Source organism: Nicotiana tomentosiformis, chromosome 4, assembly GCF_000390325.3.
Source record: "Nicotiana tomentosiformis chromosome 4, ASM39032v3, whole genome shotgun sequence".
NCBI lineage: Eukaryota > Viridiplantae > Streptophyta > Magnoliopsida > Solanales > Solanaceae > Nicotiana > Nicotiana tomentosiformis.
In genome coordinates this window covers 52984370-53008831 of record NC_090815.1, presented here as the reverse complement: position 1 = coordinate 53008831, position 24462 = coordinate 52984370, and the positions used below count along the sequence as shown (strand labels likewise).

Here is a 24462-nt window from a genome sequence, read left to right as displayed (position 1 = left end):
ATAAATATGATGAGTCATGGTAACAAATAATGGGCTTAGATAACCGTTAAAGTAAAAACACATTTATTAAGAACTTCCAATAACATTTATAAATTTCAAGTCAGGGATCCTCTGTAACCACTTTTACACAAAGCGGCCCTGCCGCCTCACCCCAATATATGCGGGTGGAGGTGTAATCACAATACCACAACTCTACACAAAGCGGCCCTGCCACCTCACCCCAATGTATGCGGGTGGAGGTGTAATCACAATACCACAACTCTACAAAAAGCGGCCCTGCCGCCTCACCCCAATGTATGCGGGTGGAGGTGTAATCACAATACTGCAACTCTACACAAAGCGGCCCTACCACTTCACCCCAATATATATGGGTGGAGGTGTAATTACAGTACAACAACTCTACACAAAGTGGCCCTGCCGCCTCACCCCAATGTAAGCGGGTGGAGGTGTAATCACAATACGACAACTCTACACAAAGCGTCCCTGCCGCCTCTCCCCAATGTATGCGGGTGGATGTGTAATCACAATACAACAATTTAGATTCCCAAAACAATAATAATTTGTTCAAAGAGTTTTCTTCCAATCAACCATTTGGCACATTTGGCCTTAGCAAGTGTAAGTTCATAAGGTTTCATTATATAAGAAATAAGTGTTTGATTACATTGATTTCATACAAGGTTTTCTTCCCAAAAAGGGGTATAATATAATTAAGTCACAATAGAAAGTCTTTAACACATCATTTATTCTTGAACTATGCTGGTCTGGACCGATCTGTGACAGGTCTGCGGTCCGCAAACCACTTATGCGGCCATAGAATGGACCGTAGAATGACCCAACAAAATTCTTCATGCTAAATCTGCGGCGGAAAATACGGACCGCGAAATGGATATGCGATCAAACTCCCAGCTCAACTACCTGATGATTATGCGGCCCACAAAATGGTTCTACGGTCGCGAAACAGACTGCAGAATTGCCTTCTTCTGCCAAATATTTCCATCCACTCCTCAGTGCCTTCTTTAACACAAAAAGTCCGCAAACACATAGGCCTACTCAGCACCACGAAACCTTAAATTCCTTGGTGATGTTTTATGGGGCCTTACAAATCCCCTTCAAAAAGTATGTTAGATGATCTAAAAAAGGCATTTTTGGCTTATATACTGCGTCCAAAAGTCGTGGGCCAAAGTTTTCCTTTTCCTTTTCCAAATCAGCTCAAGGGATTGATGCTGAGTTAGATGCTTTGCATCCGCCTCGGATTGAACTTCACAACATCGGATGTTGGGATGGATGCTTCGCGTCCACTTTTTTATCCCTCAACCTCGCTGCGCCCAGGTATGGATGCTAAGGTGGATGCCTTCTCAAGAATTCACTGCTAAGGGTGCTCCAAATATCCTTTTTTCCAAGGTTGGAGGTGATGCATCCACCCTCTTCTCCTATAGCTGGAGCATCTTTTCTTCATATTTGTTCACTCCAAATATCCTAAATCATCACACACAACTTAATTAGTCAAAAAATAAATAATTAACACATGTTGGGAATTTTTAACATCAAATAGTACCATAAAGCGGTTAAAACATGGGTAGAATAACATTAAAACATATAGAAATAAGTATAATATCACCACCCCACACTTAAACCTTTGTTTGTCTCGAGCAAAGTATAACTATAGCAGATGAAACAAAATTAAGCTCCTACCTTCAAAGCACACTACACCTATGACCTTGGTTGATAGCAACAATTAAGCTCTAGCATATGCATTCACCATACACATCCCTTTAACTCATGTCATACTTCAAAAATATTCACAACAAAGGTAACATACTCATAACAATCCTAGCCTCAAAACCCGACTCAATGTCACAATGCACTTATGTCTTGAACACTCAATATCGTAGAGAAGTCTAATAATGTTACCTATCCCTCGTAAAATCATGTGCCCTCACAACGTAATCACAGAGAATAAGAAGAATCCATACATTCGAATCAAATGCTCAAATATATTTTAAGGACTCATATATCAATGAAACATCGCTCACTCTTACGAAGAAGTCACATGCATGCACTTGGTACCATAGGCTTGCCCTTAATGTAAATCTCTACTAATATAGGATCACTCGATCTAAAATCAGTTAGGACTATGGTTGTGATGTGGGCTAAGGGGCGGGTAGGTTATATTTAGGAATAATGGTTCACCCTCCTAAGCAATTTAACACATCACATGATAACATAAGCGCAAATTCTTCAATATACTTTAATTTCACAACTACAATCACTCCCAACAATGTTCCCTCTTTCTTTAAACACTACTTTAAATTATACCCCACTAGCAAGAACATGAAAATAATTTATTTGTCTGCATACATTTTTTTTTCTTTTTTTTCAGTTTTTGTTTCAACTATTTTTCAATTTCCGCTAGTGGTTTATTATTTTACAAAATAAGTGTATCTTTCTTTCTTTTATTGGTTCCACTCGAAAGCCACCCAATTTCCCTCCTTGCTTCTCTTAGCGCTCATTTTACAATTGAAGTGCTTTAATAGGTAAAAGGATCAAAAAATATCAATTAAGAAAAAAAGAGATATAGGCTTGTAATATGGGTGCCAAATAAAAGTCTATAGGCTCAAAAGGTTTAACTAGGGATAGATTTTATTTGTGATAAGCAATTAAGCTCAAAAGGATCAAAAAAAGCCTAAAATTATTTTTCAAATCGAGCATCACCTAAACTTTCGCTTCAACTCACATACCGGGCAAGTTCTATACACAAGTACAATAACATGGACTACAAAAACCTCACAACACATGGCACATGACTCACTAAGGATGGTCTCATCCCGACTCTCAAATTAATGCAAGTATTCACGAAGCCACGAGATATTAAGCATAGAGAACAAAGTGAACACAAGTTAAGAAAGTGAGACATAGGCGTCACAAGATATGCAATCCAAATAAACAAGGCAACATGAACAACTTAAACACAAAGGGAAGATTCTACACATGTCAAAGCCTAAATATGCTACTATAAAACAAGTCAAAGGCGCCTAGGTTCATCTTTCTTCCTCCATTTATTTCCTACATCCTACTCTAAAAATTAAAAAATTATAATCCGGTTCAAACTACATCCCATGGAAAAGAACCGAGGTACAAAAAAAAAATACTGGGGATTATTACTACCTAAAAAAAACTAAAAGACATATTTTTGTATTTTTTCTGTTTTCAAATTTTTTTTGTTAGACTTTAATCCCTCAAGTAAACCTCCTAAGAGATCCATCCTCGAAAAAAGTCTACATTTTTCTAATAATTTGTTTTCTTGATTTTCTATTTTTTCACATTAAAAAAATAAGCTACTAAAACTACTACTATAATACTACACTACTACAAAAAAACAATAAGAAGCTAAAATAATAAAAAGTTAATTATCCAAAGAAATTCTCCCACCCCGCACTTAAAAGAGTGTAGTGTCCTTAATGCACATCATAAGTAAAATCAAGAGAGTAAGAGAAACTCCCTGGAAGGCCAAAGACCGAAGTAATAGCAGCTCATGAGGTACTCAGACTTCTCCCAAGGATGGTCCTTTCTGTGGGCACCCCATACTTAGTCCCAACCATATAACTCTCTTTTGCATACTTCCTATGGCTTTGCTTCCTCCTCTCATCCTACAGCAAAAAAAAATACTACAAAAATAATATATGAAAAAAATAAATATAAAGAAAGCAGTAAAGCTGGGTTGCCTTCTAGCAAGCGCCTAATTTAAAGTCGCAGCATGACTTGAACCGCATTTTGCCTTCACCTTGAACTTATGAATTGTACCCCTAACATGGCATCCAGTCAGTGGCTATGCTCCTTTGGTGGGTCTACAAAGATAACCAGGCTAAGTAATAAATTTTTCACTCTAGACTTCTCGGCCTTTAGATGACGAATGTAATTTTTTTTCTTTGGCACGACAAATCCAAGAATGTAAACACCTTGTTCCTCTTCCGTTGTCTCCTCCAAAGGCTCAGATGACTCAATTTCCATGTCATCATTCAAACACAATGTTGAAAAGTATTTAGAATGAGGACCAACACGCCCCAACTCTGGAATTGTATTACTATTTACATCCTCATATTTACATGCACTAGAGTCTTCAAATATAACAGTATCTACTTCATCACATGACTCTACTGTACTTTTCTCAACATGGGTATCATCAAAAAAAATATGATCGATTGATTGGCTCTCCACTTTTAGCTCCTCAATTTGGTGCATAAGCTCATTTTTCAGCTTCACACAACTCATACCTATTTTGTTCGGTGTTAGACGCATCAACTTTTGTACTCAAATCTGCATCTAAGTTGTGCAAAGCCAAGCCAAACCTGTCAATTTTTTATGCAAGATCAACTCTCTCCTTTGACCAATCATTCTCCAACTTTGTGATAACTTCGCTCTGCATATTACCTTAATCGAGAATATTTGTCCCAATACCAACCCTTACTCTAATATTCAAATTCAGACCTTTTAGAGTTCAGGACATGACAAGCCCAGAAAGATGGGGTTGCACTGGAGAATCAAGGAGTTATGAGTAGTGTTACTTATCTAGAAAATGTGCACGTAAGGAAGGATCAACAGAAAAAAAATTCCTGCTGATATTCCTGCTACCACGGATTTTTGAAGGATATATGCAGCTACAGCTGGTGCTTTGAAGGCTGCTACTGATCGAGCCATCTCAACAACTATAGAAGCTGGTGTTGAGGCAAATTATGTCGATGTTATCGATTTGGAGTATGCAGCTTCAACAGGGTATAACTTGGTGAATGTAGAGACTAAAAAAACACAAATTTCATGTGGAATGGAGGAGGCTACTCCTGGAGTTTTGACACATTCAGGTTCATTGAATACAATTGTAGATCAAGCCACTACAAGGGTTGTACATTCATTGGCAAAAGGTGCTGGGTAGAAGCTTGACATTTAAGGCAAATTTGAGCATCAATCTAAAGGTGCAACAAAATATAAAGATGGGGAATTGTCACTAATTAATTATGTACAACCATCACCGACCAGCAACAAAGGACCAGTTAACAAAGCACAGATCAGTGTAGCTATACTTACTGTTGCACCACTTGCTATACTTTCTGCTGCTACACTTAAATGATCAGGATTACTCTAAACCTTAAGAGTATTTTTGGAAAGTCACCTAGAAATTGAATTTAGATGTAAGTAGGTGTAATTACACAATTTGACATATTTATGTGGCCAAATAATTATTTGGTTAGCATAGAATCCAGTGTAATTGAATGAGTATAATTGTACTCTCCAATTCTCAAGGAGAAGGTGAGAATTGGTAGTAATTACGATGTGTAATTACAAGGTAATATAACTTAAAATTATTCTTTTATTTTTTACATATATTAAGTAATATTATTTTTATACTATTTCTCTTCCATTTCTCTTATCCTCTTTTTTTAAATCATCCAATATGTTGCTTATGGTGTGCTTCCATATAATTTTGCAACTCTCACATTTTGCTTCTTTCTTTTTTGTTGTTCCTTATTTTTCTTATTTGATAAGCACAATTTTCTATATTACTAGTTTTGTTTTCTATTAAATAATATAAATCATTAACAAAAAATACTTTCTAAACTCATAACTATCTTTTGTTATTTAAAAAATACAGCAAATCATAAATTCCATATTATATTCATATGAGTTGGTAAAAGAGTTAAATTCATAATTAAAGCTTTTATTAATTGTTTTACATCAAGATATTAATTGTGTAAAAAATAGTCAAGTTACCAATTCTTATTTACTATATTAGCTATTAATAGTTTTATTTAAAGAAAAATATTTAATTTAAATAACTATATATATATATATATATATATATATATATATATATATATATATATATATATATATATATATATATGTATGTATGTATATATATGTATGTATGTATGTATGTATGTATGTATAGTCACAAATTAAAATTTACTTTTCTTATTTTCTATTCATTAGTTCTTTTTTGTTGTTCCTTATTTTTCTTATTTGATAAGCACAATTTTCTATTTTACTAGTTTTGTTTTCTATTAAATAATATAAATCATTAACAAAAAATACTTTCTAAACTCATAACTATCTTTTGTTATTTAAAAAATACAGCAAATCATAAATTCCATATTATATTCATATGAGTTGGTAAAATAGTTAAATTCATAATTAAAGCTTTTATTAATTGTTTTACATCAAGATATTAATTGTGTAAAAAATAGTCAAGTTACCAATTCTTATTTACTATATTAGCTATTAATAGTTTTATTTAAAGAAAAATATTTAATTTAAATATATATATATATATATATATATATATATATATATATATATATATATATATATATATATATATATATATATATATATATATGTATGTATGTATGTATGTATGTATGTATGTATAGTCACAAATTAAAATTTACTTTTCTTATTTTCTATTCATTAGTATAAATATTTTTTATAAAAAATACTTTCTAAGCTCATATTTAACTTTTTTATATTCATATGAGTTGGTAAAGAAATTAAATTCGCTATTGGAATTTTTGTTAATTTATTTAACTAACAATAATATTTATTTGTAAGATACTGATTACTTTTATGATATTATTTATCAATTTAAATTATTTATTATATATTTACGGGAAATATTGATTTTAAATATCTCTTAGTTAATTAAGTTATTAATATTTATTATTTACATATATGTTTGTCATACAGTAAAATTTATATGCAGATATTAATCTGATTTTTTTTATTTAACTATTCAATTATACTTCTCCAATCAAACCTGACAATGGAAATTACATTGTGACAAACAAATATGTTATTGTAATTATTATGTTGTATAATTACCAGGATGTATAATTATTATCCTAGTAATTACACTATCAAGTAATTACACATAACTTTTGAACCAGACCCTGTAAGGGTTAATTCAAGTATTTACACGAGGGAGAAATACTTATACCAAGTGGGATCACGTCTTCCAATTTGTCGAAGAGGTTCCCATACTCCACATCTCCATCACTAAAATGACACTATTTAAGTTTAACCGTATTTGGAGGATCCATTCCCAGGTGTATATATGACTGGGTTTTAGGCCCACCACGAAAACAGTAGGTCAAGAGAAAAAGGGTCCCATATTGTCGATTGGTAACCCAGTAATGAGGCACTGAGAGTGACCCCGTACACGGTTGCGGTGATAGTGGTTGGCAAAAGCCATGCCCACAACACCACAACTACTACCACAGTTGCTTTCACTCCCTACGCTATGAGAATTAGTTCAAATATTTGGTTTATCCGCAAGTTTAGTATGACAAAATTATTTCATCGAAGAAAATTTTTGGCCGGAAATCCCATTTCCCTTACTTATTATATGTATCAATTCTTATTTATTTTTCCAGAATAAAAGTATATGACATACAATAATCTTCTAGTGTGCATAATGCACTATAATGATAAACTTTTTGATGATAGTTTTAAGTATATATATAAGTTAAACAAGACTGTCTCGGTTCAAGCGAATCATATATGGTTTAAGAATTGGTATATTATATTGGGTGGTTATGACATTCCACCGACATAAGCCATCAACAAAAATATCTAGATGAGTAGTTAAAGAGACTAGCCTTAAAGATACGCAGAACCATATCTCAATGAAAACACAATTTGTTTAATAAAAAAAATTATATAGGTATTATTAAATAATATGTTTGAATTATAAAATAAAAATTAAATTAAAAGTATAAGTTCTTAAAAATGATGAATATTGATCCTATTTAGCCACCTCAAAAAAGAAATTTTTTTTACCCGAAATAAGTCCTCTGATGCGTCGTCGTATTTTAGTTTCTTAAATATTTTTGTACATTAATATTATAAAAGGAGTATTTGGTTGAATGATAAAAAGTTCGCCAGAACACAAGAATACTAAAACAAACCAAGAATTTTTATTTATTTTTTTAATATTAATTTACATATTCTTAGTCTTAATTCCAAGGGATGAGTAAGTTATCATTCAATTTAATTAACTCTTCCACTTGTCCAACAAATTTTCAAAAATGACTAACCGCGTTATATAAAATAAGCTCAATGATAGTAGAGTCTTCAATTTGATAAATGATTCTTGCCTTGGAATATTATAAGGTTTGCATGGTTGATAATAAAACTTAAGCTAATTTCTTGAGTAATTTTTTTGGGACATCAATATTGGTTCAAAGATATTAAAAATTGGAAAATCAAATTTTTAGGCAAAATTAAGACTAAAGTAAAAATGAAAGACACTTGATAATTATGCAAAAATATCTTATGAATTTATTTCTTATAATAACTAGGTATGATGTAAAATTGGTTGATAACAGGCGGCCGAATGCTAAGATGACACGTGGAGCCGAAGATAGACAAAGGACGAGTCGGGAAACAATTAGTACCGAATGCGAAGTGTGCGACACGTGCCGGATGCATTCCGAAGGGAACGTAGTCAGCGGTAGAAAGTCAAAGATTTATCATCGGACAACATTCAATGAGGGAATATTTGCTAGCGTCAAATAAGTAGTCGTTACTGAGAATATTTGCATTCAAGGCATGCTGTTACATATTCATCAATGACACTTTTATTCTCATTTAAAGAGGAGCTTGATCCTAGGATCTCGTTTCCCTAGGTAGAACTATAAATAGTGGGGTTAATAGCCATTGTAAGGGCATGAAATATTTGGCACGCAAAAGCTATACTTTATTATTCTCAATCTAACCGCTTCTTCATCGCTTTATAATTATTTTCACTTCTGCTCTCGAAAACGCTAAGTTCGGAACCAGGCTTGTTATCTTCTTTAATTCCAGTCATTCGATCTTAACTTTAGTCTTATTGTTTTATCGTACTTGGATCAAATAGATTCGCTCGTCTATAAAATACATTACAAATTTAACTGTACTATTTTACGGATAGACAGCTGCGTAATCGCTTTGGTCTGTTTGTTTATTACTAACGAGTTTTGGTTCTTTCCTTAGTAAAAACCAGATATGGCAGCCAATGACGTCAACAACACACACAATGTTGAAGCACGCTTTGAACGGGAAGAACTGTCCCAGCATGATAACTCAATCAGCGAGACCCGCAACAAAGGGGACGAGACGACCATGGGTCATGAAGGACAGTATCCTCGGTACGTGCGGGAACCAACTTCTGAGATGTGGAGGAGGAACATTTCATAGAAATGGTCAAACTCCTGAGGGAACAGTAGAGAACAATCATGGATCACCTCTCAAGACAAAATCAAATGATGACAGAATTGAAACAAGCTTTGACAAGTGCTTCCAACCACGCAAACGGAAAGGGCCCGATTCCTCCCAGTGTTCCCGCAAATCAAACAGCTTAGAGAATCGATAACAGTACCCCAAGGGGAGAAGTCGGTTTCAACGAAGTCGGGGGAACCGGTAGCGGATCTGGGAATAATATTTGGGGTGTTCCTTTCAAAACTGTGCTCATGAGATTCATGAGAGATATGAATGAACGGATGGATCAGAATGCGAAGGAGTTTCACGCTCGGATAGATCAAATTTCAGGCGTGCCACTAGTACTAAAGGGTCTAGATTCAAAACATATGCACAGTTATTGTTTAATCCGAGTGCAACACCAGAACTATTTTCGAAGAGATTCAAGATGCCGAACATACCGAAGTATGATAGGACTTTGGATCCACAGGAGCACATCAGAACCTACACCACTGCAGTGAAGGGAAACCATTTGGCTCAACATGAGATCTAGTCGGTTTTCTTGAAGAAGTTCGGTGAAACCCTCACGAAGGGGCTCTGACATTGTACTCTCTTTTATCTGAGCATTCAATTGATTCTTTTGAAATGCTTGCAGACTCATTCATCAAGGCCTATGCCGGAGAAGGTAGGCTAGAAAGGCAAAACTATTCAGAATTGCGCAGGGCAAATCCGAGCTGCTTCAAAGTTCTCAAGGGTCTCAAGGCCCATGGCAATGCTTGTACCGGGGAGAGCAGCCCAACCTAGAGTTAAACTCTACTCCCAAATACCCTTAACCACTAACGATTAATTCTTCCCTATAGGTTTGAATGCCAATGAGGATCTTTCAATATAAACTAACTACTATGATATTTCCTATCACAAAAGCATACTCCTTCTTAACAGAATTACATAGGAAAAACTCATAGAGACAGTATGACTATACTTCAGTATTAAGTGAGTGAAACACATATTGAACAAGTTCAAAAGTCAAGTTCTAAGAACATATGGAGGCAGGGACACTTGTACTACTGTTGCTAAAGAACCAAACAACTAGAGTCATATGACTCATAGACAGATAAGGCATATAGTTTTAGAGTTGTAACAGCAGATGCTATTGTCCTAATGGATTGATCATATGTTAGTTCAACATTAGATATTATCATGAGCATACATCTAGGTTAATAACATTACTTGAATACCTTGTGATCCTTAGTACAGATTCAGACAATGACACAGGCAAGTTATTGCACTCAGTCAGTAACAATAGAAGGTTTCTCTTATACCAGGTTCAATCCATAAGGACAGGGGAAAGGACGGACTGAGTATAATTCCAAAACAGTGTTCAAAATATGAAGTCATGAGGTATAAACAAAGGTTCATACCAAACTCCTACATATACAGAGATTTCAATCAAGATTATAACCTCACAAGACAAGATGAGTCTCAAACATTACAGAATCAGGTTATCAGTTTCATTAGGGGGTTAAGAATAGGGGAAAATCATACTAAACATACTTAAATCAACTGTACCGACTAGGCTGAATAACTAAACATGGTGGAACCATATTAAAATCACAAAACAGTCAGCATTCAACCACAACAGGTACAACTATAATCTGATTCATAAGAGATAGGCTGATCATAATAAATACCACTAATGTTCACAGGAAAATTCATCATAGTAGGACTGTTTGCAACTAACAATTAGACATGGATATAGAGCATTCATAGTGAGGATTTAAAAGATACTTAAGGACAAACAAGCATTTATGAAAGCATTTTGAATACTCAGGTTTAACAAGCCTTAACCAAGTGAGGCAGGGTTATCCTATATACCTTCATATATACCCTAACTAGAATCATTTAACAGCAAACCCAAGTATAGAATGACAGTACTCAAGAGAGCAGGGCATGATAACATGAAGACTACAATAGCACCCTAAGTATAGAAAAATAGAATTCGAAAGAATACTGCATGATGAGCATGAAGATTATAACAAAACATTAGAGTAAAGCCTGAAGTCTAGGTAGATGTGAGAAATCATCAAGGCGGGTTAAGCAACCTAATCACATAGGTTGTTCCATACAGAGATTGAGGTCATTAAATTCACACAACTACTTAATTAACATTAGATAAACACAACAACTTATCATAGGTCATCAACAAGTCATGGTGAACCAAAAATAAACAATCACAGACTGAATAGACATTATAAACTAAGCAGTTAATCACGAAAACAATAACACGTTCATGATTTTTCAAATGAAGCAATTAAGAGAGAGAGAGAGAGAGAGGATGGGGTGCACTGACCTCCTCTTGAGCAACAAACCAAAACAAAAGACTGTTGTTTAGCCATATAAAATCAAGAACTCACCCCGACCAGTATAATACTCAAAATTAGAAAGAAACCAGAAGCTAGTTAGAACCCTAGCTTAATTTACTACTCAAGACTAACATCGATGTCTTTCTAAGTAATTTTGTGATAGCTTTTTGTATCTGTTGGGTGTGTTAGCTCTGTATGTTGAAGATGTTAGGTCTGTTAGGTGAGAACATTAAAGCCTCTATTTATAGTGCCATTAATGGCTTAGGGTTTCAGCATATTCAAATCGATAGTGAAAGATTATGAAAGACGGATGATGATAGCAAGGAGGGTGAAGTAATACTGAAAACAAAGGGAAAATTATGAAGAAGTTTACCTAAAAGGAGGAGGAATCAACCGTTGAAGGCAAAGAACTAACAGACAAATCCTAAAAACCAGAGGTCAATGCGTTTGACCTTTGGGTATAGAATTCTCATGATGAATCTCTGAAGAAGCTCCATGCATGCTCCGATTTGACGGAGCATAAGAGGATTTGAATGATTTGAAGTTGCATCCTTAAACTAGGGTTCCAGATTTTAGGCGTTTTGAAATTTAATGATGAAACGGGGAAGAAATCGGCAGGATTTGCGGCTAGGGGACAGATTGAGTGTTGAAAGGCTGGGATTCATGACCTTGCCGATTTGTGCAAGGTTTCATTGACTGATAGGCATGGAGGGTTTGAGAGATTAGAGAAGAAAAGAGGAAAGAGAGGCGGCTGGTCAAATGGGAAATGAGTAGGGTTTTGGGGTGTCTCAGAGTTAAAATTGGGAGATTGGATACGGGCCATTGGATCATTTGATCAACGACCCTAATTTTTAGGGAGATGGGGATTTTATAAAATGCTAAAAATGCTAAAATCGATAACCGTTTGATCTCTTTGATCAGACGGTTGAGATTAAATCTTAATAAGATTAAAGAATAATAAGGAAAAATGGGGATTAAACGCGGACCGTTGATGAGATAGATCAACGGTCCAGATTCATTGTGCTTTCTTTGTGAGTGAGAGAGGCGAGTGACGTGGCAAAGGCTGATTGGTTTAGGGAGAGGGACGTCGCCACAGTGGAATAGAGGGTCTTTGGACTGGGTGTTTTTTCCGGATTGGGCATGTCATTTAGGCCAAAATGAATTTAAAAGATGGCCATCTTATGTTTAATTGTAGACTTGCAATTGTAGCCTTTTTGCTTTTTAATCCTTTTTGAAATTAATTTAAATAAACTTAATTATTTTCAATAAAATATAGTAGAAATTATAATCATCAAAGATACTACTAATTGTTATAATTAATTATTTATAAAATACTTTATCTTCTAAATTATAACACTAATTTTGAACATAATAATCTAATTAATCAAAAATTTGAGAAATAATTCATTAAATTAATTATAAAGCATAGATGGTGCATTTTAGAAATTGTTCTAATGATGTTTCAAGTAGTATACTTGTAATTACATAATGCTAATACTAGGTTATTAATTTCGAAACTAATACTTAATTAAATTTTCTAAAACAGGTATTTATTGATAGATAATATTTTCAAAACATTCATTATAAGCATTTAAGTGTAAATAAATTAATTTTAAAAGAGAGGGTCAAAATTGGTCATCAACACTTACCTCAAACAAGCCAAAATAATACTCTACAAATGACTTCCTGCACGAATTGACCACTGAACGACTCGAATCTAGCCAAAAGCAAGTTAAAAACATTAAATAATGCCATCGGAATCAAACCCAAAAGATCGAATCTTTAACTAAATACTCAAAGTCTACCCGGTCCCGCAATCCGGAACCCGGCAAAACTTATAAATTTCAATAACCCATTCGAGTACGAGTCCAACCATACAAGTTTCATTCATATCTGACTCCTAATCATTTTTCAAAATCCAATTATTCACTTTAGAATAGTTTTGACAAAAATCCTCAGTTCCTCTTTTAGATTCATCACACAAATGTCGAAATCGAAGATAGAACCATGAATAACAATCAAAACCGAGCCAAAAACACTTATCCCAATCCAAGTGGAGAATATCGTCTCAAAATATTGCCCAAATCCAAGCTCCCAATCTCAAAATATGATAAAATGAGTAAAACCCTCGAATATAACAACTTATACAATTGCTCCCGGGCAACCCTTAGCGATTGCGGAACCCACTTTACGATCGCAAAGCACTAAATGAACACTGCAAGAACATACCCAATGCTTTTGTGTCACTGGCCTCGCAAACGTGATAACCACAAATACCAGAAGTTGGCGAATGCGTTCTGGTCCATGTGAATGCAAAGACAAACTTTCCCAACTCCCTCGCTGAACCGCGATTGCGAACCACCTCAGTGAAAGCGATGGTCAAGCCATTTCAACCTCCACGAACGCGATGGTCAAGCCATTTCAACCTCCACGAACGCGACCCTCTAGTCATGAACGTGAAGAGAAAAGATCACCGAGCTCGAACTTGCACATCGCGATCGGGGTCCTCCTCACGCGATCGCGAAGAAGGCACACAACACTAGAAATCAGAGAAAAACCAGCACTCAAAGTCAAGGGAGAAATTATCCGAAACACACCCGAGTCCCTCAGAACCCCGTTCAAATATACCAATAAGTTTTACAACATAACACGGACCTAATCGAGGGGTCAAATCATACAAAATAATATCAAAACCAAGAATCGCACCTCAATCCAAATTTAATAAATTAATCCAAATTTAAAACTTATGACGAACATGCCTAAACAACTCAAAATGACCTCATATTTTCCACACAAGTTCTAAATGATATAATAAACCTATTCCAATTCCTAGAATAACAATCTGAACCCGATAACCTTGAAGTCAACTCTGGTCAAACCTATGAACTTTCCAAACCTTCAAATCGCCAACTTTCGCCAAATAGAACCAAAGCCATCTAGAAATATCCAAATACGAATCCCGGCATATGCCCAAGTCCAAAATCAAAATTCGGGACTAAAGAAACTATCAAAATTCTGATCCGAGCTCAAATACACAAAAATCAAACTTGGTAAACTCTCCCACCAACTTAAAGCTTCCAAAATGAGAATCATTCTCCCAAATCAACCACGAACCGCTCGAAACCAAAACCGATCATACACGCAAGTCATAATATATCATATGAAGTTACTCAAGACCTCAAACCACTGAACGAAAATGCTATTGCTCAAAACGACCGGTCGGGTCGTTACATATTATCAATAAAAAATGTGAGATTTTTCTTGCTATCTTGTGTGTGCTACTCTTGGATTTATTCTTCTACCTTCAATAATCAACTTAAGGTGGTAAGATTAAACTATTTTCTAAATCTTAGATCACTTCTAAGTATTCAAGAAAGGTAATAGATTTAGGCCTATTATTGTTCTTATTTTTTTTAAAGGGTCGGGTTTTACAATCTATCTCTTGTCTTTAATTCTCTATCAAAGGCGGTTAGTTCTTCTTTAGCTAATTGTTGTTGTTAGGATTCCATGTCAAGAATAGACTTCTTGAATTCAAGAATTTCTTTATTGAATTCAATCTATCTTTAATTTTTGTCATCACTTTTGTTTCTTTATTTTCAGTTAACTTCCGCATGTTTCTTGATTTTTTTGTTTCTCTTTAGCAGTTCTTGGACCCATAACATGTTGCTATCAACACCCTTCGTGCATATTCTCTCTTCCTCTCAAGAACGGTAACACCCTTCATGCAATGATATTGATATATATATAAAGAAAGAAAGCACGGAAACACCCTTCGTACACAATCACTCTTCCTCACAAGCAGGGAAACACCCTATGTGCAACTCACTCTTTCTCACCAAGCATAAACATGTAAAGCAATATCAAGTATGGTGGGAAGCACAAACAATTTCAAGAAAGAGCGCTTGAACATAGCTTGCCATTTAGGAAATATTCATCATTTTGCACCAATAGCCAAATCAACAATTTAATACTTTCATTGACCCAATATCACAATAAGCTTATCACGACTACTAACACGAAAGGAAACGGTCAAGGAGTCTTACAATCTAGACAAAACATGAAAATCATAGTACATGAAGTAATAAGATGTAAATAACTAGTTCTACCCGTATGCTCAATCCATAGCAAACGTATATACACCCGCCATTTTGCATATACGCCGCTCCTAACACATATAATGCATAGCAATTAGCCACAATTATATCCTAATTCCCTCAAATCAAGGTTAACCAAGACACTTACCTCTTTCTGGCACAAATCAACGATCTAACACCTTATTTCCATTAGTACAAGCTTTAAACCACTCGAATCTAGCTAGTTAATGTTCAAATAAGTCAAAACAAGCTTTAGAATCTACACTAGTACCAAAACGGTTCGATATTTATCATATTGGAAAAAGTCAACAAAAAGTCAACTCTAGTCCATGTGGTCGAAATCAAAAATTCAGACCAATTTTCGTTTACCCATTCTTTCCTCAATCTAAATATGTAATTTGAATCAAGATTAGACCTTAAATCGAGATCCAAATCTCCAAAGTTAACCCTTATGAGTTTTTTCCCAAAACGCTAATTTCTACTCTTTAAATTATTAGATTTCACTACTAGAAATCCGGTAAAAACCGACCAAAAAAACCGACCAACGTTGGTCGGTAATGGCCAAAAACCGACCAAAACCGACCAAAACGCGACCATTTATGTGTGGACGGTATTTTTGTGATCGGAAAGGAATACCGACCAAAGTTGGTCGGAAATTACCGACCAACTTTGGTCGGTCAATTAAATTCAAAAAAAAAGATATTGCAAAAAAAACCGACCAAAGTTGGTCGGTATTTTAATTATGTAATAAAAAAATTCACCATCTAGGAATCGAACTGGGGTCTGTACTGTGGCAGGATACTATTCTACCACTAGACCATTGGTACATTTTATTTTAAGATTGTCTTTTATTTGATTTATACTCTTTAATTGTATTTTTGCACGAAAATAACCGACCAAAGTTGGTTGGTTTTATTAAAAAGTAAAATTACCGACCAAAGTTGGTCGGTTTTATTAAAAAAGTAAAATTACCGACCAAAGTTGGTCGGTTTTTTTAAATGACCCGTCGAATTAACCGACCAATTTTGGTCATTTTTTTTAATATTAATTTTTATTTATTTTAATTGAAAAACCGACCAAAGTTGGTCGGTTTCTTGAAATATAATTTCGCGGGACTCAAAAATAGTTTCCCGCATTTTTGCGCCAAAGAAAACCGACCAAAGTTGGTCGGTTTCGTAAAAAAAAAAAAAAATTTAAAAAACCGACCAAAGTTGGTTGGTCGACCTTGGTCGGTTTTTGCCGAATTTCTAGTAGTGTTTAGAGATACAAAATCTGTGGGTGTTCATGAAAATAAACCAAAACTAGGTTAAAATAATTAACCGATAAAGTTGGGATAAAAATCTTTTCAAAAATCTCCTCAATCCGTGATCTAGGTCTCAAGAATATTAAAAAATGGTTAAATCCCGATTTTTAGCCCTTTATACACCTGGGCGTCAGGTGCTCTTCGCGTTCACGAAGGACCTGTCACGTTCCCGAAGAACACTGGCTAACTGGCATCACGTTCGCAAAGCCTCCATCGCGTTCGCGAAGGCATCACCTCCCAAGTCTCCGCGTTTGTAATGAAGAGCCATCAGTCACCCCTCCCCCCTCGAGTTCCCAACTACGCGTTCGCGAGAGGGGTACCGCATTCCCGAAGGCCAATTTACCCCAGGCCCTCGCATTCATGAGCTTCCCCTAGCGTTCCCCATCTGTACACCACCCCTACCCCAAATTTCTCCTGCACGATTGCGAGACTTGCTTTGCGATCGGGAAGAACTGTGAAACATCATAAAACCAGCTAACTCTACAATGCCAAAAGTGATCCGAAACCAATTCGAAATTCATCGAGCCCCCCAGGGCTCACTCCAAACATCCACACAAGTATAATAATATCATACGAACTCGCTTGCAAGCTCAAAACATCAAAATAACATCCAAAATTAAGAATCAAGTATCAAAACTCTAAGATTTAAAAGTTCATAACCACAAATTTTCAACTTTTCAAAATAGGCGCCGAAACAGCATCGGGTCACCCGAGACACCAACCAAACATGCGTTCCAAAATCATCGTACGAACTTAGCGAAATCGTCAAAACACCGATCTGGGGTCGTTTACCAACAATGTTGACCGTGTCAACTCCAACCATTCTCAAGTTCATAAATCAAGTTTTCTTTGAAAAAGCACATTTAAATTTTTCGGAAATCAAAACGGACCACGCACGCAAGTCATCATCAAATAACACTACGAAAATTTTCAAATCATAAAATGAGGAGCTAAAACTCAAAACAACCTATCGGATCGTTACGTCAAATACGTTTTTTTACCATGATTTTTTCATATACATTTTAAATCTTTTGAATTGTTAATTATTATGGCATATACTCCCTGCATTTTAATTTGTGTGAACATATTTGACTGCGTACGTAATTTAAGAGAAAAGAAAAAAACTTTTGAACTTGAGGAGTAAAATGAGGCACGAATATTTTGTGTGGCTGTAAATCATTGCATAAAGGTAAATTGTTTACAAATATGAAAATAGGTCATTCTTTTTGGTAAAGACTAAAAAAGAAAATATATTTACATAAATTGAAACGGAGGGAATAGTATTTTTTATATTATTCTCAAATATGTAAATATTATTTTTAAACACTTAAAGATTCGATTGTTGGAAGTGTATCAAACAAATTGAAATGGAAGAAATAGTACTAGTTACTACACCCCGTATGTCAGATATTCCCCATAGTCCATTCACCGAACAGGCAGCGATTGAGCCAGTTCGTGGGTGGGTAGTGGACCTGGCCAGACACTGACAGGGATAATACATGGTTGAATCCTGGTCCTAGCCAGACATTGAAAGAGCCATGACACCTTCAAATCCGGTGCCTAGCTAGATCATAGTAGACATTGATTGAGCCAAGACGATCTATGAGTCAACTTCTCTTTAGTTATCGATAGACACAACAGGTCCGCAGCTTTAGCCCAAAGGTATAGTAGCTTTTATCTCAAATTACCAAAAGATTATTTTACACATAATTTTCATAACCTGAATTGATCCATGAATCTTTCATAGGCACATTTGAGTGATATGAAATTATGTCTTACACAACAATAATTTCAATTATTATCCAGCATAAAATTCAATCATAACGTGAAACAATTCTTAACAAGCCACCGATGAAATGATGACATTTCTAGTCAAGATTTTGTATACTAAAGTCTAAAAACATACATAACTAAATGAATAAGACTAGAAGACTTAAATAACTGATAATGATACTAACAAATTCGCCCCCAATGATATAAAAGTTAGCTTTGCAGTTAGCCAAACTGGTGGCTGAATCCGATATTGCATGCATAAGAAGATAAAAGCTTGTTGCCACCGCCAAATACTAATATGCCATTCGATTTTTATCAACCCTAGGTTTATTCATGTATCAATTGGACCACTACAAGTTCAATCAGACCATCACAATTTGATTGAATTCGTTGTTGATATAAAGATTATAAAATTTTAAAAGAAAGTGTGCAATTTTTTCTAAGAAGAATCCAATGCAGAAAACAAAATTGAGTAACATTTTCAACTACCTTTAAATGCATTTTAGCCTCACAACTTATTTATGACGAAAGACTCCTTTTTTTTTCTTTCCTTTCTTCACATGGAAAACTAACATCCACTTTTCACCTACAAATATAAACAAATTATATTCATTGGCTATGGCCTTCTTGCTTTAAATGCTTGCTGGTCCGCTTGTGTTGATATTTTAAAAGCCATAAAGAAAATCACTATTGATTCATATATCATGAACTTGAGGCCCTTAAATTAGACTTGATGAAAGCAAACATTAAGGGTGATACACATCCTATTATTTCTTTTCTTTATTTTATATCTCTCAGTCTTCCATTTATATCATTATTACTTGTTTCTATATTCTTTTTCCTAAATTTGACTAAAATAATCCAAGGGCGTAAATTAGGAGTAGAAAAGTTGTTGAGGTAATGATGAGAAGGAAGGGCACTAGTGGGCGTGGCTTTTTCTCTCATTGCTAGCACGCTGGCAACAGAAGGATACCAAAGTCCAAAGTTAAGGTAGTGGCTCTAACTCTTCAAGTTACAAAAACCTCAAGACATTTTCAAGAACTGATATTATAGTTCTTTGGGAGTACTACAATAACGTGAAATATTTCCAAGTTTGTGTAAAATCTTTTTCTAACAGATTTCGCCTTTTTAAATTAAAGTTAATTTTTTCTTATATACAACTAAATATTTTTGTGGCTCTACGTTTCTCTTGAGAAAAAAAGGGGAAAAGGAAAGTCCTTCTAGGTTATTAAGAAAATTGACTGACTTGTGTTTCTATCATCCTTTGATCTTGATGAGATTTTTGAGTGCCATTACTTCTTCTCTTGGCAATTGGCATGTCTAAATCAAATGGGGTAGAGAACTTGACTGACAGGACAAGGATTTGGAAGTCCTTGGTATTCTTGGTTCATGACATTTTGGCTATGATTAATATAAATTGAGGCTCTGCTAGGAAGATACCAACAAATACAGAAGTTCAGTAACTCTTTTGTTTCGTTAATTCTGCCTTCCTCCTACACAGTTCTCTGCCCTTTTCTCTTCCCTTTTTCCCGTTCCCCTTTAAAACTATTTGGGGGTTGATTAAAAAAATTTCTTGTTTTGGTTACCAATTATTTTGTCAGTATAGTTAGTAGTTGTTTTGTCGTTCCGACAATATCTACTGCTTGCAGCTGGAAGAGGATCTTTTCAAGGTAGGGGTGTCCTGAAAAAAGTGAAGTTTTCAACATGGAGATGGTTTTGTCTCTCTAACTATGCTATGGTCTAAATTTTGCTGAATTAACAAACAAAAAGAGACCTCAGATATGAAGTTTATGAAACTAGGATCTCGGCCTGACACATTCTTCACTACCGAGGCTGTTAGGTAACTTCAATTTTACTTAATCCTGAATTAAAGAAAGATAATGGAGTAACCAAGCTTTTTCTTTACTTGATACAGATCAGTCTCCTCAGAGATTTTAAGTGATCTCATAGTTCAAGTAAAGGGTAGCAGATATTTGCTTCACAAGGTTAAATTCTCTGCCCAACTCTCTTCTTTTCTTATCTTTTAAACCTTGTCATAATCTATTTTCTTGAAAAAAACAGTTTCCCCTGTTGTCCAAGTGCTTGAGGCTGCAGAGACTGTGCGTTGACAAAACCTCTCAACACCAAATAGTCCAGCTACCAGATTTTCCATGTGGCATAGAAGACTTCGAGTTGTGTGCTAAATTCTGCTATGGAATCACAATCACTCTCAGTGCTCACAACATTGTTTCAGTACGCTGTGCAGCAGAATATCTACAAATGACAGAGGATGTAGAAAAGGGAAACTTAATTTGTAAACTCCAAGTATTCCTCAATTCATGTGTTCTTTCAGGTTGGAGAGACTCAATTGTGACATTACAGAGCACCAAGGCATTTCCTTTATGGTCCGAAGACCTTGGCATAACAAGCACATGTATTGAAGCCATTGCATCAAAGGTTTTAGCCCATCCTCTCAAAATGAATTTGTCACATAGCTACTCGAGAAGAGATGATATTTCTTGCAATGGATCACAAAGCCTAAGGCATAATAAACCTTTATCCAAGGACTGGTGGGCTGATGATTTAGCAGAATTGAGCATTGATCTCTATTGGAGAACCATGATAGCCATCAAATCAGGTGTAAAAGTACCAGCTGGTCTTATTGGTGATGCATTGCGAATTTACGCCTCTAGATGGCTACCACACATATCAAAATATGCAAACCTTGAGTCTAAGCACTCTGATTCAGATTCAATTGGGAAATACAGGCTGCTTTTGGAATCAATTATAAGCTTATTGCCTACTGAAAGAGGAGCTGCTTCTTGTAGCTTTCTGTTGAAATTGCTTAAAGCAGCAAACATTTTAAAGGCTTCTTCATCATCAAAGATGGAATTGGTAACAAGAGTTGGACTTCAGTTAGAGGATGCTACAGTTGGTGATCTGTTAATACCTTGTGTATCAAAAACAAGTGATACAATTTATGATGTAGATATAGTTATGACCATATTAGAACAGTTCATGTTACAGGGTCAGAGTCCACCAACAAGTCCTCCAAGAATGAAAGGGGATTTTGTGAGAAGAAGATCTCGGTCCGCCGAGAACATTGACCTTGAGTTCCAGGAAAGCAGGAGATCATCTTCAGCATCACATAGCTCTAAACTTAAAGTAGCTAAGCTTGTGGATGGATATCTCCAAGAGATTGCCAGCGAGGAAAAGTTGCCTCTGTCAAATTTCATTTTCATTGCTGAAGCAATCCCAAAATTTGCTAGGCTCGACCATGATGATCTTTACAGAGCCATTGACATCTATCTTAAGGTAAATTCGAGATTACATCATGCATATCTCTTTCAATTTATTTTTAATTTATAAAATCGAGAATTCAAGAATAATTAAGTCTACTTGTAGTTCCAGAAACTGAAATTCAAATAGAAGTAGAAAGGTACTATTTGAAGATAACCTAGATGTTAGAAGATACAATGTGGGCCAATTTCATTTTAGCACATAACCAACCCCTTCACCACTGAAATTTCTCAAGTCAAGAGATCCTGTCAAAATCAGGAGGTTGAATTCATTGGTTTTTTAATAGGCATAGTTATAGTATATGTAAATCCTTTTTTTTTTTTGGTGAAGAAATTGAACATGAACAATGATGACCATTCCTTTGATGATTTAACACTTGTGTAGACTTGCAGCATACCGAATGTAATTTAAAAATGGTTTGTCTTCTCTTCCCTTTAACATGTTTCACTTATTTTTTCTAATTACTTGTAGTTATATATCTTGATTTAATTGTTTTCTTACCGTATCATTGTACAGTAGTTAAACTCTTCCCTTGTTACTATGAAAATGCAGGGGCATCCAGGTCTGAACAAGAATGAAAGAAAGCGTTTGTGCAGAATGTTAGACTGCAAGAAATTATCCATGGAAGTCTGCATGCATGCAGCTCAAAACGAATTGCTCCCATTAAGGGTAGTAGTTCAAGTTCTGTTCTTCGAGCAAGCTCGAGCCACCATGTCCGGTGGCCATATAACTGAGCTCCCCAGCCACATCAAAGCGCTTCTAGCTAACCATGATGACATATCAAAGACTTCTGCATCGTTCAAAATGACACCTGCAGATGACCAGTGGAGTGCCTCAGGCAAGCTTTCAACACTGAAAAATGAAGATTTGGATGAAAATTATGTTGATGGAAATGGGACATCCTCACGAATAAAAGCTTCCTGCATATTTCCTAGTCGACCTAAGAGAATGTTCAGTAAGTTATGGTCCAGCAATCGATCAGTTGCAAGTGAAAAGAACTGAATTTTATTTGCTTAGTTTCTTGGTTAATAGCGTTTCGGGAAGGGCAGGGGGTTATTTGAAGGGTAAAGTATACTCTATTGCCACAATTCTTGCCGGTTAACTATCTATTTATCTCTTTCTTTACTTGTCGGAAAACAAGCTGTAATCTTTATGAAAGGAAAATCCAATGTGAATTATTGGTTTATCTTATCCAATAAATATATTGTGGCTCGTGAGTTAACTAACACATAATCACACACAAAGTAAATAAAAAAAATAACACTAAGGGTGTGTTTGGTACGAAGGAAAATATTTTTCCAATTTTTCCATGTTTGGTTGGCCTAAATGTTTAGGAAAATATTTTCTTCGTGAACTCATTTTCCTCAAATTAAAGGAAAATGTTTTCCCTATCAAGAAAAAAAGAAATCATTTTTCAAAACTCTTTCTCAACCTTACCCACCCTATTCCTCATCCCCACACCCCACCCCCACCCCAACTCCCACCCCACCCCCACTCTAAATAAAAATATTATTAATAGTACTTTCTTTTCATAATTTAGATAGTTTTTTTTTTTTTCATTTCAACAAATGAGTATTTTTTTTTTCATGATATAAAAAAGTATTTTTTTCATTTTAACAAAAAAAATACTTTCTTTTCATGATGTAAAAAAGTATTTTTTTTTATTTCAACAAAATGAGTATTTTCTTTTCATGATGTAGAAAAAGTATTTTCTTTTATTTCAATAAAATGAGTACTTTATTTTCATGTTTTAGAAAGAGTACTTTCTTTTTCAACCAAAAAAAGAGTATTTTTTTTTATAGTTATTGAGCATAAATTTCAACGTTATTTTTGGGTAAAAAAGTAAAGCAGCACATTAGTTCCTTTGGGTTTGTGTGAATTTTTAGAGGCCTGGGGGAAAGAGAGGAGGGTGAGGGGGGTGAGAAGAGTAGCATAAAAAATTACTTTTTATTAAGAATATTTACTACTCTCTAACCAAACACTAGAAAATAAAACCACTCATTTTTCATGAAAACATTTTCTATGAAAATATTTTCCATGAAAAACATTTTTCTTCATACCAAACACACCCTAAGATTTAATGAGGTTCAGCTAAGCCTCATTCTCGGGGCAAAAAAGAGAGTTTTCCACTATGAATAAGAAAAATCTCATCCTACAAACCCTATATATAAATCTCAAGTAATCATAAACCTATAAGAGAATAGTTTTCCCAATTCTACAAGGATAATAGGTTTTCCTTTTCCAATCTATTAGAACAATGTGTTTTTCAAACGTGTAAGGATTATGGGTTTTTTTCCTTCTAAAAAACGAGAAAATAAATTCAAGACATAATTAACAAATCTTCCTCTTGGCTTGAATTCTCTTTATCAATTGGAATTACATCTCCCTGCGTAGCCCTCAGCCCTTGCAAGGACTCTTTCCA

At 35.0% G+C, this 24462-nt stretch overlaps 1 protein-coding gene across 2 annotated transcripts; it reads left to right on the top strand.

Annotated features, from left to right (window-relative positions):
* The first annotated feature begins 19393 nt into the window (after window positions 1–19393).
* LOC104120271 (BTB/POZ domain-containing protein At1g67900-like) lies at window positions 19394–23252 on the top strand. Of its 2 annotated transcripts, XM_009632021.4 has the most exons (5): window positions 19394–19751; window positions 20411–20601; window positions 20677–20746; window positions 20823–22055; window positions 22593–23252. In XM_009632021.4, the coding sequence occupies exons 2-5, from the start codon at window positions 20543–20545 to the stop codon at window positions 23040–23042; spliced, it is 1812 nt and encodes a 603-aa protein (XP_009630316.1). In that variant the 5' UTR covers window positions 19394–19751; window positions 20411–20542; the 3' UTR covers window positions 23043–23252. The 2 variants fall into 2 exon arrangements, with proteins under 2 accessions (XP_009630316.1, XP_033508479.1); XM_033652588.2 differs by lacking the exon at window positions 19394–19751 and having other exon boundaries at window positions 20206–20601.
* Window positions 23253–24462: the final 1210 nt, after the last annotated feature.

Coding starts and splice junctions, on each gene's coding strand:
- LOC104120271 (XM_009632021.4), top strand. CDS start 20,543: ATGAAGTTTATGAAACTAGGATCTCGGCCTGACACATTCTTCACTACC. Junction 20,602..20,676: donor TTCACTACCGAGGCTGTTAG/GTAACTTCAATT, acceptor TACTTGATACAG/ATCAGTCTCCTCAGAGATTT. Junction 22,056..22,592: donor CCATTGACATCTATCTTAAG/GTAAATTCGAGA, acceptor ATGAAAATGCAG/GGGCATCCAGGTCTGAACAA.